The following is a 14,215-nucleotide window of genomic DNA, read 5'->3' on the forward strand; positions in this document are numbered from 1 at the left end:
CTCAACTGTCTCTCACTGCAAAGGGTCACCTGACAATTTTCCAACTCCCTGTTACATCTTAAGGGGGCTGCATCCACCTTCCACTGCATGGCTGGTTCATACCACAGGCCTCAACACCCAAAGTTTATTAACCCCTCCAATTTCCCATCTTGCAATACCAGGTCCCTAGGGCTAAGCAGACCCTTCTCTCCACTGCCCCAATTCTACATACACAGCTCTCTCACAAGGTCAGCAGAAACCTGCTGTCTCCAGGGTGCACACAGGCTGTCAGTGATCATTTCCCTAAAACCACAGCTATTTTGCCATTTTCCTACTCAGATTCTTCATTGGTTTATACCTTGCCAAGAATCCATACTCCTTAGTCTGCTCAAAGACCCAGACGCATTTTCAACTCTCATTTCAGAAGACAGTCCTGTGCTCTGAGCTGCCTCCTCAGCTACAGCCTGTCTTGTACTCATACCACAAACCCTGTGGGTTCTTGTGGCTAGAGTCTGGCTCACTGCTGCCATTTCTCAGAGGTAAAACTTAGGAAGAGCAGGCAAGAAGATAAAAGGGGACATGGAGTTATGCTCCTGCTCTAGTTCTCAGTCCCTGATATAGAGGTTCAGTGCAATGGACAGTCCAGGAATTTAAAGAAAACACAACCTACTCTTTTTGCGTGGCTGCGAAGGGGACGTTGACTGAGAGGAGGCACCATTAGCACTGCTCTCTTCTTCCTCTTTAGCCTCCACTTTCACTTCAGGTTTCTTCTCATCTACTTCCATTGGTTCTGGCTTCTGTTCTGCTGTGTCTGTTTCTTCTTTAACTTGGGAAGACACTTGTAGATCCTCCTCCATCATCTTGAGAAAACAGAATCAGTTGGTAGATCAATCCCCATCCTCCCTCAGCTTTCTTGATATCCATGTCTCAATGCACCCTCCCCAGGCACAGGTACACTCAGCATTCCTTTCCTTCCCCAAAGAAGCAGTTAAGTGTTTGGTTTTTACTGAGTCCCTTCAACACAGGACCAGCGCAATTATAGTCCTAACTTTAAAATTTTAATATGAAAAGTACCTGTATTTTTACAAATAGGTATTTCTAGTTTAGAAAAAATATCTTTGAAAACTGGGAAGGGGTCAAAAGCTCTTGCTCAGAGGTGGAAGGTGTGGTATGAGACAGCAAGGAGCAGTAGAGACTAGCTAGCTGAGCCCACATCCAGATTGCTGCCACACAGGACTGTGAGCACAATAACAACAAAGCTGCTCAGTTCTCAAGACAATCAGAAAGGTAGGATCTTCTTTGTAATTTCCTGATTTTTAAAATACTGGCAAATACAGGCTAAGCAAAACCCACAATCAAGCTAGATTTGGCCCACAGTATGCCACAGATTAACTAGTAAATGAACCCCTACCCTTCCTGCAAAACTAGAAATGAATGAGGAACAGGTTTATCTTACTTCTGACAAAGTAAGATAAACCCACACCTCATATTTTAGAAATATTAACCAATCTCTTTTTGAGCTCATATAAATAATTAAAACAAAATCTGGTCTGGGGATATAGCTCATTGGCAGAGTGTTTTTCTAGCATGCACAAGAGCCTGGGTTTAATCTCAGCACTGCAAGCACACAAAACAATAGCAAAATCCAGAGACAGCCATGGGGAAGGCCTCCTGCTGTCTCCCCAACAAGGACATGTGGGCCATGGGTTTACTTCTAGGGAACAACACCCACCTCAGACCGAGACTCCCCCTTGGATTCACCAGGATCAGGTTCAGTGTCCTCAGTCTGGACCTCTGCCTTCATTTCCAGCACAGGAACATCAGGCCCTGGCTGTTGGGAGTTGGTTTCGGCACTGGCCACCGAAGAGGGGGTGGGGACCCTGTTATCAATGCTAGTTGCAGCCTGAGAAAGCTGTGAAGAAACCAAAATCATTCATCTCTATAAAGCAGATGACACAAATGGCCCTCAACTCTGTTGTTCATCTAATCCCCAACTTCTTGTTACCATTTTTCCGTACTAACCTAAGAGGCACCTACCAAGGAAACTAAGAGAAGTTACCAGGAGGAAGCTCTGGCTAGGAAAGTAGTGACAGAACAGATCTCTCTAAGTTCTGATATAAAATTATTTTCTCCAATTTTTTTTTAGCCAGGTGCAGTGGTGCATGCCCATAATCCCAGCTACTCAGGAAACTGAGGCGGCAGAGTTCCAAGTTCAAGGTCAGCCTTAGCAACTTTACAAGACACTGTCTCAAAATAAAATAAAAAGGGCTGAAGATGTAGTTCAGTCATAGAGGACCCTTAGATTTAATCACCATATCAAACAAACAAAAATTATTTTCTCCAAAGTTTTCTACCTGCATCATGGAACCTTGTATTTTACCATTAGTTTCCTTCAATATGGTTCATACTGAAGTAAAAGGCTGAATTATAAGCAACAGAATAGTTATGAAGGGAAGGGAAGTAAGTGCCCATTGCAAGCAGGACATCTAATGGGCCAGTGTTCATTACAGAATGATGACAGTGGTGAAATAAGCAAACACTAGGAGAAGGAACCATGAAAGTATTCTAAATTTTCAAAATCTTGGGGCTAGGTTGTAGTCCAGTGGCAGAACATGTACCTCAGTGTGTGTGAAGCTCCAGGTTTGATCCTCAACCTCTCCCCCACAAATGAATAATTTTTCAAAGTCTTACCCAATGAAGTTGGAAGTAAATAAGCAAAAGACACCAAAAAATGTATAAAGAGATATTTAGGAATTGGGGGTGGCATTCATAGGCCTCTGGGATTAATACCCAGAACCACAAAAAAAAAAAAAAAAAAAAAAAAAAAATTAATTTTTTAAAAAAAGTTTTTAGTTGTTGATGAGACCTTTATTTTCTTTATTCATTTATTTATGTGCTGCTGAGAACTGAACCCAGTACTTCACACATGGTAGGCAAGCACTCTACCACTGAGCCACAACTCCAGCCCCAAAATTAAAATCTTAAGAGAGAAAAACAGAGTGAGGATAAATAAGCACATGCCCCCACACAGAAACAGAAACAATAATAATAATGTCATCTTTGGGTTTGTTGCTGGGATTAATTCTCCAATTTAATAAATAAATATCCTTGGCACCTAAGAGTAAAGTCAATGTATTTTGGAAGGTAGGAGGTTTAATTTTGACTATAAGAAAGTGATACCAAGCTTTCAATGAAAACTTGGGAGCCAGATGTGATGGGGACAGATGCAGTCTTGAGGTCCCCACATCAGTGGAGGCAGCCCAGCCTAGAAGGGCAACTGAATAGGCATTGCCTGAGGCCTGGGACACAGCAGGCAGATACAATCTGCCCCCCCCCCCTCCCCCGTCACCTCTGCAGATGAATGGGCAATTCTGAGCCACAAGAGGTACAATCCTGGCTCTGCCACTTCATTATGAAAGAGAAAAGCCTTTTCTAGACTTTAAAAAAAAAAATTGATGGGAGGGTGAAAAGACATAAAATTAGGAGCATGACTTATTTACCAAATCCTCAGAACAGCAGCAGAAAATCTATAACAACTCAGAAGACAGTAATCTAGGACGATAAAGGGAAACACCCTGGATACATATATAAAGATTCTACACATGACCTAGGTATTATTATTAATTATTCTCAATAATTAATGATTTCTAAAAAAAAGAACAATTAATGATTTCTGCAAACTCCTTTAATTGGGGGTAACGTAAGTCTTCTTCTGCCACACAGCCTTTGGTGCCAATGCTGGAAACAAAGCACAGCTTGTGACAGTTCCACTGGGGTACAGGTGCTTCCTGGTATTGCACCAAGATGGAGTAGCAACTTCATGACAGAAAATTCTTATGGGAGAGTATCTTCTAAGAATCTTGGCCCGAAGACAACAGATTAGAGACACTCACCGGAGTTCCAGGAGGCTGAGCATGCACAGGTGTTGGTTGCTGCTGCGACGACTGAGGGGTGGCCACAGATGGGGGCTGGACTGGGGTCTGAGGCTGTGGGGTCACCTGTGCCTGGGCTGCTGCCTGGACTGTGGGGGTGCTTTGGGTTTGGGCAGCACTGGGCACTGAGCCAGGAGTTGGGGTGGGAGTTTGCCCAGAAGATGACACAGGAGTGGATGGCTGAGTGGGAGCTGCTGGCTGGGGAGGTGTCATCCCAGGTGGCGTCGGGTGCTGGAGAGATGGCATGCCAGCAGCTGTGGAAGCAGGAGGGGGCGTCGGGTGCAATGGTGACTGTGTCACTGGTGGGCAAGGCAGCTGGTTGGCCTGGGGCCCCAGCATGTTCAGAGGGTTAGGGATAGCGGCACCAGGCACCTGGCCCTAAAACAAATAGAGAATGTTAAAACCAATGGGACAAGAGACTTGGAGAATTACTTATTTAAAAATTTCATCATGGTTTCTTAATAAGGAATGTTCCAGTTGTAAAAATGCATCCAGTTGTATACTTATGTGTCATTTTAAATAAAATTAACACTATGAACGTTGCTCATACTTTGATCAATACAACTAACGTAACTGTTAAAACTTCTGGCTCAAACATAGGTATAGTCACTCAGGTTATTAGCTTCATGCTCCATAACATCCACTCATAGCTTAGAACATGGAAAAGTTATTTCTCTTTTTTAAGAAAAGGGAGTTATTCAAATACTAAAACTTTTCAGTTCAGTGGCTCTCAACTCAGGAGACACTTCAGAATTATTTGTAAACCTTTAAAAAAAATGAAACCCAATCACTGCTCTAGATCAGAGGTTGGTTCATGGGCCAAATGCAGCTGGCTGCTTGTTCCTGTAAATAAAGTTTTATTAGAACACGACCATACTTGTTCATTTAGGTGCTTTTTATGGTGGCTGCTTCACTACTATAGCAGAGATAAATAATTAAAACTAAGACTACTGTACAAAAAGATGAAAATATTCACTCTCTGGCTCTTCATAGAACAAGTTTGCTGACCTCTGTTCCAGAGCAATAAGATGTTATGAAAAATTAAAAATTGGTTATTATATGGTGAATATATCTATTATACTCAATGACTCATTCAGCAATACTTCATGTTAAAAAAATTAAGATGTAAATTTTATCTTTTATGAAAGATTTGACCTGTTTTAAACACATGTAAGTTTTGTATGCTGCAGCAGCAATTTCATGCACTACAATTAACAAAAGAGGGGGGGAAATGCAGTGGAAAAAAAAAAAAGAATAAAAGAAAACAGTTGTCTTCAGCTTTCAATTAAATAATTAAAAACATGTTCAGCAAGAAGATTGTTAGCTTGACATCCTCTAGGCAGTGAGAGATAGGCAGCAGGATACACAAGCTGAATCACTAAAAGTAAATTCATCCCTTTTAAAAAATCCCAATGTCTTTCAGGATCATATGTTAAACTCAGATTTTAAAAATCACAAAACAAACAGAACAAGAAAATAAACCCAAACGCGAAGATCGAACCATGAAACACATACCCCCCACCCCCAAAATCGCAATCCAATCTACCGTTCGCATGCAGTTCACCAAGAAAGGACAAGAGGAATTCCAAACAATCTAAAAATTACTGGATAAACTAGGAAAAAATGAAGAGATGCTGAAATATGAAAACTAATATTCTAGAATTTGAATTTCCATGAAACAAGACTAGTTCAGATTGCAGGGAAGCCAGAGCTATATAGATGTTGGCAGCCAAGGTCCCTACAGTGAACATACCTGTGACACGCCTGTCTGGGCAGCCGGCTGCCCCATGCCCACACTGTTCACACTCATTGCCCCACTGGATGATGGGAACTGGTTCTGTGGCAGAAACTGGTTCTGAGTGGGCGCCTGGGCCATCATGTTGTTGGCGTGTGCACCCATCATGTTGGGGGGCTGAGGCATCCGAGATGGAGAAATAGCCATCTACAAGACAATAAGCATTCAGAGAGCTTCAATGCAGAAGGTACGGCCAGGCGCTTCGAGATGAACAATGCAACCAGAGACCCAAGGGCTTACAGCACGGAGAGTGTGGGACGCATGGCTTCAGCCCTGGGGTCTGGCACTAAGAACCTTCCAGTTCAAAGGAACTTTTCCTCACTTTCTCAAGTAGTCTCTCAAGTGAGTCCACTCTGAATTGTCCTGAGCAGCAATCAATAGCATGCTAAGTTCAAACATGCCTTTTATTAATTCAGTGAAGTGTTTAGAGAGCAACATTAGGAGGGCTAGCTCGAGTTAACAGACACTGGCAATCTCCGCCTGGCCACATATCTGAAGCTGGCTGCTTGCTCCCCTCTCAGAAAGTCTTTTTTTTTTTAAACAAAGGAATACATATTCCTATGGATTTGTTATTTCGCTAAAAATAAGTAAAAACTAAATAAAGTTCACTCTCATAACAAAGATTTTAAGAAGAGAGAGAGATAGGAAATAAAGAATAACCCAAATTCCAAGGAACAAGTCCCACCATGTTTTTAGGTGACACTTGAAACTCCCTGCTCTGAGAACATTCCTAATGAGACAAGGGTTGAGAGGAGGGGAGAAGCACTTACCCCTGGAACCGAGGCCATGCTGTTCATCTGGACAGAGTGGTTCATGGGGGAAGCTGCACGTGGACCCATGGGTGCTTGTGGTAACTGAACGCTCCCCAAGGACATTGGGTTAAATGAATTCATCCCTGTAAACACACCCACAAAGGTTTATTAGGAAAAGCACTCATATGGAAACAGAATTAACAACTTGTCAAGTAAAGGAGATAGAACACACAGACAACATAGACAACCAAAAGGAACTCATTCAACTAACGAGAGACAACAGTTAAGCAATGAACTTATACCCAGGGAAAATGGCATATAAATGGCAGGAGAGAATGGGAAGGTGGGGAGAGCTGGGCAGAACAGGAGGTGAGGATAGAAGGTTGGGTAAAAGACAACAAAGAAAGAAACCAGAGCTGATGTGCATAAAGCAAAAAAGAACAAAGCAGGTGAGGGGGCACTGTGAAGGAATGTAGGCCCTCCATCTACATAGGGAACATTACCTGAAACCAGGGCCAACAACTGAGTGCAGCCTCACCTAACAACACTTGAAGCAGCTGGCTCCCATCCTCCCAGGATTTAGAGTTTCTTGGCTGGGTTTACATTTATTGTTAAAATCTATGCTAAGACTAAAAACACTGTTTCAATTCTTTAAGCACTTTTAGCATTTAGGCTAAAAGTGGACCAGCAGCTCTCACACCAAGGCTCTGTCAGTTTGCAGAAACTCCAAGTCACTGATGAAGACTTTATTAGGCAGCAAGTGTCTCCAGACCACAGTGGCTAGTTCTTACTAACTTCAACAACACTCTGCAAATTGTGAGCTCTAAGTAGAGGTCAGTTAAAAGATATACCACGAACAATGGGATTAGAATTCTTGAGGGAGTTTCTGCAGGTACTGCCTTGACACTGTTGTAGCTGTGACAGAGTCAAGTACATCTGTGTACTATACATTATCTTCAGCAACTACCCAAAGTGCCATCAAGGACCATGAGGAATTCTCAAGGAGCCTATCATTTAAAAAAAAAAAAAAAAAAAAAAAAAAAATCCCCTTCCTCGACAGTTTTACTGACTAAATAAGAGAAAAAGAGGGGCGGGTTCAAAGAAACAACCTCTAAAGAAATCCACACTTCCCAAGACCTGGGTGTGCTGGCAGGGAGGCCAGTGAGTGTTCACCTAGAAAATCTCTCTCCCAGTAACCTGCAACCAACAAGCTGTATCATCAGATCCAAAGCATCCAGACCAAAGGCCATGACCAAAGGCCCACCACAGCATGTAACCAATTTTCAAAGCTCTAACTTTCCAACTTTTTGTTTCACCTTCATATCTAGTGCATACAAATGAGTCCCTGAGGAGTCTCTCCTATGTCAGTTTCAGCATGCAGTAAGATTGCAACAGCTTTAAATAAACTTTCTCCTCTCTCAAACTAATCTGGGAGAGTAGTTTGCCTCAAAAACACTGCAGCAAAGCCTTTCTTTAGAATCCAGATAATGTCACACCTTATTTCACAACATAGAGAAATAAGAACTGAAAGGCTTGCAAATGATTCCAGGTCCTGAACTTCCAAAAAGAGAACCACAGAATCCTGACCTGAGAAAGAGCTGATAAGGTTCTTTAGAAAGATGCAACTATCATGGCTGGGGGTATAGCTCAGTTGGCAGAGTGCCTGCCTCACAAGCACAAGGCCCTGGGTTCAATCCCCAGCACCCCAAAAAAAAAAAAAAAAAGAAAAAAGAAAAAAGAAAGAAAGATGCAACTATCGAAGCCAGCTATGGCTTTCTGCACACAGGCTCCTGAAGTCAGCACCCACCGACTCACCCCTAAACCCCACCCAGAGTGGTCACCACACCCCTCCACCCCACCTGCTGCAGGTACTCGCCCACACGCTCTCCTGAGCACTGAGAACTGCTTCCTCCCCGATCTAAAATGCTCTTTTGTGTCTGATTCCCAATTCATTTAAACAAAGTTCTGAATCTTATCTTTTTTTTTTTTTTTTTAAAAGGACACAATACCTTTATTTTATTTATTTATCTTTAGTGTTGCTGAGGACCCAATGCCTCTCACATGTTAGGCAAGCGCTTTTCCACTGCAGCTACAACCCCTGTCCTCCAAATTCTACTTTGCATCTCTGTGGACATCTTTGCTATAATCTTCAAAGTTACAAACACAACAAATTCACACTACCTGTAGAACTCAATTCTCATCAACAAAAAGAACGGAAAGAGTAAGAATGAGTAAGAAAAGGTTATAAAGACATATAGGGAAAAGGAGAAAAAAGGATGTGGCTACTGAAAGCTAAACTAAAATGATATACAACAAAAAGTTAAATACCTTGAGAAACCTGCATGCGATTCACTGGCAGGGGCAGGGGCCCATCTATAATGGCAAAAAAGGACAACAACTCTGGTTACTTATAATAACCCTTGATTTAGGAGTCAGGCATTTCCCATGGAGGACTTCAAACCTAAAGGGAAACAGTCAATGAGTCCCAAAACACTTGTGTTCTGATGCCAGGGCACCCTTTAAAGAGCCTTCCCACAAGAGAAACTCAATGTCCCCACAGGCCACTGCCACACAGTTTCTAAAGTGAAAGCTTTTGGAGAACGTAATTCCACAGTCTTTGAAATATATCCCAGACACAGAAGAAAAGTCAAGTGAACAAGCTAAGGGCTGGTGGGAGGAAATGCAGTTCTTACTTGGAGGTCTCACAGACTGGGCGGGTGGGATCACAGGGGACTGAGCCCCAGGAGCAGGTAAAGCCGGCTGGTTACCCAAGATGCCTTGTTTATGTAAACGTGATCTCCGTTTTTCCTCGAGTTCTTTTTGTATCTTATAGATTTTCTCTGCTAATAAGTGATAGTATTCATCCTAAAAAGCAGTAACATTCAATATTAAGCAGTTAAAATGGCAAAACATAAATGATCTGTTTTGTAGGTTTTGGTGCTGGGGATCAGACCTAGGGACTTGTATATGGCTAAGCAGGTACTCAGCCACAGAGCTACACCCCAGCCCAATTTTGGTGTTTGTGTGGAAGTGAAGGGGTGGGAGTACTGAGGATATAACTCAGGGGCACTTTACCACTGAGCTACATCACCAGCCCTTTTTATTATTTATTTTTAATTTTTGCTTAGGGCCTTGCTAAACTGCTGAGGCTGGCATCAAACTTGCAATCCTCCTGCTCTAGACTCCTGAGCTGCTGGGATTACAGGCATGACCAACCACACACAGATTCCAGCCCAATTTTTTAAGCATACTGGCAAAGATAAATATTCAACAAGTCTGATAAAACAAAGGACAAAACTCTTGCTGAATTCCTAGTGATTTTATTGGACTTATCAAAAAACAGCAAGTGCTAAATGTTGCTACATGTCATTGCACAATGAAGCCACCTCTTGGGTATTCACTGATTCAGGCAATAATATAATACAAGCATTACAAAGAACACCACCATGAAAAGTATGTCCCAGGGATATTCTGTGATCGTAGCCACCCTTTGTGCCCCTATAGGATAGCGCTTGCAGTTAACAAGAGCGCCATGCAGGAATTTCTTATCAGGATCCTCAAGGTGAGGAGTCCCCACAAGTTCCCTCATTTTTGAACAATAACCAGACAGATCCAGCTTTCCCCACTTCAGGTGCTGTGCAGGCATGGCTGCTACCTGGTGACCTACCCTGCTGTTAGCAGACTCATACATGTCTCCCTCCACTTTCTTGGCATAGGCGACCAGGTTCTCCATGCGACGATCCTTTAGAGCTGCAGGGTCAGGGGTTGGGAAGATGGCTTGGACGCTGAAAAGACAACACACTCTATCAACAACCTGCTTTCTTTTTTTCTTTCTGGCTGCACTAGGGATGGAACCCTGAGACATGGTATTGCTAAATTGCCAAGACTGGCTTCAAATTTGCAGTCCTCCTGTCTCAGTCTCCTCAATTGCTGGGATTACACACATGCAACCACCATGCCCATCCTCAATCTACTTCCAGGGTCATCGTATAGAAACTATAAAACCAGAAGGTTACCTGTTAGGGGTGACAAGTGCTGAGAAAAACCCTTAACTCTCACTTCACTCATGAACATGGGCAATAATCCTGACCTTCAACTTACCTACATGTCAAACACACCACTATTTTGCTATCAACAAATATGTACAAGGTCATTTCAAGAATAACACGATTTCAAGCCAATCCCAAAGAATGGAAGGCCTAATGTTCTCTCTGATATGCAGACGCTAATTCATATTAGGGTGGAGCGGGGAAGAATAGAGGTATTATGGACTAGACAGAGGGGAGGGGGCGTGGGTGTAGGAATGACAGTAGAATGAATCAGATATTATTACTCTATGTGCATATATGATTATATGACCTGTGAAACTCTATATCATGTACAACCAGGCAAATGAGAAGTTATACTCATTTATATATGATGTATCAAAATGCATTCTACTGTCACGTATAACTAACAAATTAAAAAATATATCAAAAAAATTTTAAAAAGAGTAACGATTTCAAATCCCCAAGTTGTAACCTATTATAAAAAAATGATCAAAACAAGAGGGGGAAAATTCAAAAGGAATCTAGTCGATTAACTTCATCTTCAACTTAACTAGCTTTAGGAAGTTAACTATTAACTTTCTGTAAGTTAACTAACTGGATGGTCATACTATCTGTACTCAGCAGGTCCAAATTCCCCCAATTCTCAGGGGTCTTTTTTTTTTTGTACTGGGGATTAAACCCAGGGGCACTTTATCACTGAGTTAAGTCCCCAGCCCTTTTTATTTTATTTATTTGCTTAAGGACTTGCAAGTTGCTGAGGCTAGCCCTGAACTTGTGATTCTCCTGCATTGGCATCCCAAGTAGCTAGGATTACAGGTGTGCACTGCCACACCCAGCTACAAGTATAGTTTGAGCCACAAAACAGAGTAAAGCTCTTGAGCTAATCCTCAGAGTTCAGAGGTAACGAATTTGGGCTACAGTTCATGCCCATCTGCTCTATGATGCCTCTACTTACTGGGGACCAGGGGTTTGGGAATCCCAGCATGCCTAGGGAAGCCTGGGAGGGGTGGCTTCCTAAATCAAGCATGTGACCCTCTGCAATTCCTACAGTTCTGCCACCCGGGGCCAATGGGAAAATAAGAAATAAAAGCAGACATCTACAAAACTACAATATTGCAGTGTTGCCCTCGACCACAATATGCAAATAGTGGGGGAGTGAATACATACAGTTTATGCACTAGATGGCTCCGAAGATCCTGAGTGACATGTTCATGCCAGCCTTTCCGAACTCCAGTGCTGGAAGGAGGTGCTGCTGCAGGTATCGTGCTGAGGCTTCCAATGTTGCCAGAGTTTGAGCCATCATTCATCAGTGGGCTAAGAAGGGAACAAGGACACACATCCAGCTACTCAAGAGATTCAAAGGCTTTCCATCTCAGCAAAATGTAACTTAAACAAGTTTAAGTTAGAAGAAGCAAAGAATAAATTACGGCATTTGCAGGCAAATGGATGAAATTGGAGCATATCATGCTAAGTGAGATAAGCCAATCTCAAAAAACTAAAGGACGAATGATCTCGCTGATAAGTGGATGAGGACATATAATGGGGGGTAGGAGGGGTTAGCGTTAGGTTTAGGGTTAGGGATAAGGAGGATGGTAAGAATGGAGGAAGGAAGGACTGTATAGAGGGAAAAGAGGGGTGGGAGGGGTGGGGGGAAGGGAAAAAATAACAGAATGAATCAAACAACATTGCCCTATGTAAATTTATGATTTTTAATAAAAAAAAATGAAAAGAAAAAAAAAAGAAGCAAAGAATGTATAAACAAAACTCAATTTCTGCTTAATCAATCTGTTCTACATTTATGATTTTAAAGAGAGAAAAAAATGCCATTCATCCTCCACCACCCCATTAAACAATCTTCTCTATCACATGCTGAGAAAGGCTACAGAGTTGTGTATCTCCGCACTCTCATGCCTATCTGTCCTTCAGATAAGAGTTGACCAAAATCTGGGTCTTACTTGGTGGCCCCAAGGGAAGTTGGAAGAGCTGATTCTGAAATTAAATTTGGTGGCTGCTGATCTGTTGTTATTCCTCCTGCTGGAATGTTCATTGGGTTATTTCCTTTAAAGACAAAGAGAAAAGGAACCAATTAACTCCTAGATTATAACATACATTTCCAAGTTCTGAAAAGAGGTAAGTCACCACATCAACAAGTGATTCACACAAGTCACAATAGCAAACATTATGGCGGGCTATATTTTCAGTAATGGTGACCAACTTGTATAAATTCTGTTGTTTTCTCATTCTGTAACCAAAATAAGACACATCTAAGCGCACTCTATGGCTGTATGAAAAATTGTAATGGCCCATTTGCAGCCTCCAACTTTGACTCTGCTTCATTATGGTACACCCTAGACAATTAAGATGACCCACTTCATACCTTTGTGTCATTTTCATTTGGGAGGAATTATCAGAAAATAAAATCATAAAAATTAAACATAGGAGAAAAATACAGAAGGCCAATTTAGCTTCAATCTTCGTATTAAAGTAAGAACAAGTTGAAATTTAAAGAGGGATTAATAGAATTGTCCAAAATTATACCATTATCAGGAGTGGGATTGAAACAGAACTTGGGTTCTTAGGTCTACAACCTAGTCTCTTGGCCAGTATTATATCTAACAGTCCATTAAGGAAGCTATTTTCCAAAAAGCAATATAGGAGATGATTTTAACTGGTCATGTGGGGAATCATTTTTGAGTCTCAAATCACTTGTTCTACTGGGAAGAGGCTAGTTCACCTACCTGCCTTCCCAGGCAGCACTGCTCATGTAGCCTGAGCCTGAGATTAAAAGCACTGTGGTCACACTTGGAGGAAAACAGTAAGGAAACAATAAGCAGAAATGGCAAAAACTGTGGAGATGTGTGAGCAAGATACTGAAGGCTGGCAACTGATGGACTGGAATGACAAGAAGTTGGTGACAGTAGATCCACCCAGAAGTTTGACAGTTGAGTTTCTGAGACTCCATTTGCTGACCAGTCCAAGTACAGACTGGCTAATTCCAATGGTGGGTGGACCATGGTCAAGATGTGCCAGGAAGTGTCCACATTGTTAGTATCCACCATAGTGACCTAACTGTTGTGATTTGTGATTTTGCATCCTGAGTCACATGGCACACCCTTTATGAAAGCTATCCAGGCAGAAGCAGCACAGCAAGCAGCAAAGCACTGCTTCACTTGTAAATGATGTCCTTTTTACAAGCATGGTACACCTTCCTTACATCAGCTATCTTAGTTTTTTCTTAGAAGTTTGTTATTTGAACCACTGAATCTGAAGTAAAAACAAGAACTGAAAAGCCTTGGGTTCCAGTAAGAGTTGTCATCCACTTGCTGCATTTAAACAAAGGAAGTTCTTGAGCTCCTTCACCTACCCAGGGGGTTGAGAGTCCTCATCTGCTGGTGCGCTGGAGGCTGTGCTGGTTGCTGGCCAGGAACCTGAGGCTGCAGCTGAGTCTGGGGCTGGTTCATGTAGGGGAGTCCAAGAGCAGCATAGGCCCGCTGCATGGAGCTGGGGTCTATGGGATTTGGGTTACTTAAAGAAGTGGCATTCTGTTGCCCTGTGCCAACAGAACCAATTGTGTTTTGAATTCCACTAGCTGGAGACCCCAGGATGGCTAGAATACAAACAGACAGGCAACAAAGGTAAATAAAAGGGAGAAGCCGACACAGTATTTAAAAAACGAATGAGAAGCAAATAAAATCTTACCAAAAGACC

At 42.2% G+C, this 14,215-nt stretch overlaps 1 protein-coding gene across 4 annotated transcripts in view; it reads right to left on the minus strand.

Moving 5' to 3' along the window:
• The window catches only part of CREBBP (CREB binding lysine acetyltransferase), a 127,483-nt gene that overhangs the window by 33,576 nt on the left and 79,692 nt on the right, over nucleotides 1–14,215 (minus strand). For all 4 annotated transcript variants that reach the window (XM_079121342.1, XM_079121344.1, XM_079121343.1 and 1 more), the window contains 11 exons: nucleotides 13,872–14,114; nucleotides 12,463–12,565; nucleotides 11,675–11,821; nucleotides 10,126–10,243; nucleotides 9,152–9,323; nucleotides 8,787–8,831; nucleotides 6,477–6,601; nucleotides 5,665–5,853; nucleotides 3,873–4,289; nucleotides 1,712–1,891; nucleotides 650–839 (listed from right to left, as the gene is read on the minus strand). In XM_079121342.1, the coding sequence (XP_078977468.1) occupies nucleotides 650–839; nucleotides 1,712–1,891; nucleotides 3,873–4,289; nucleotides 5,665–5,853; nucleotides 6,477–6,601; nucleotides 8,787–8,831; nucleotides 9,152–9,323; nucleotides 10,126–10,243; nucleotides 11,675–11,821; nucleotides 12,463–12,565; nucleotides 13,872–14,114 (1,929 nt within the window). The remainder of the gene's footprint in view (nucleotides 1–649; nucleotides 840–1,711; nucleotides 1,892–3,872; nucleotides 4,290–5,664; nucleotides 5,854–6,476; nucleotides 6,602–8,786; nucleotides 8,832–9,151; nucleotides 9,324–10,125; nucleotides 10,244–11,674; nucleotides 11,822–12,462; nucleotides 12,566–13,871; nucleotides 14,115–14,215) is intronic.

Source organism: Sciurus vulgaris, assembly GCF_902686455.1.
Source record: "Sciurus vulgaris genome assembly, chromosome: 18".
Taxonomy (NCBI): Eukaryota; Metazoa; Chordata; class Mammalia; order Rodentia; family Sciuridae; genus Sciurus; species Sciurus vulgaris.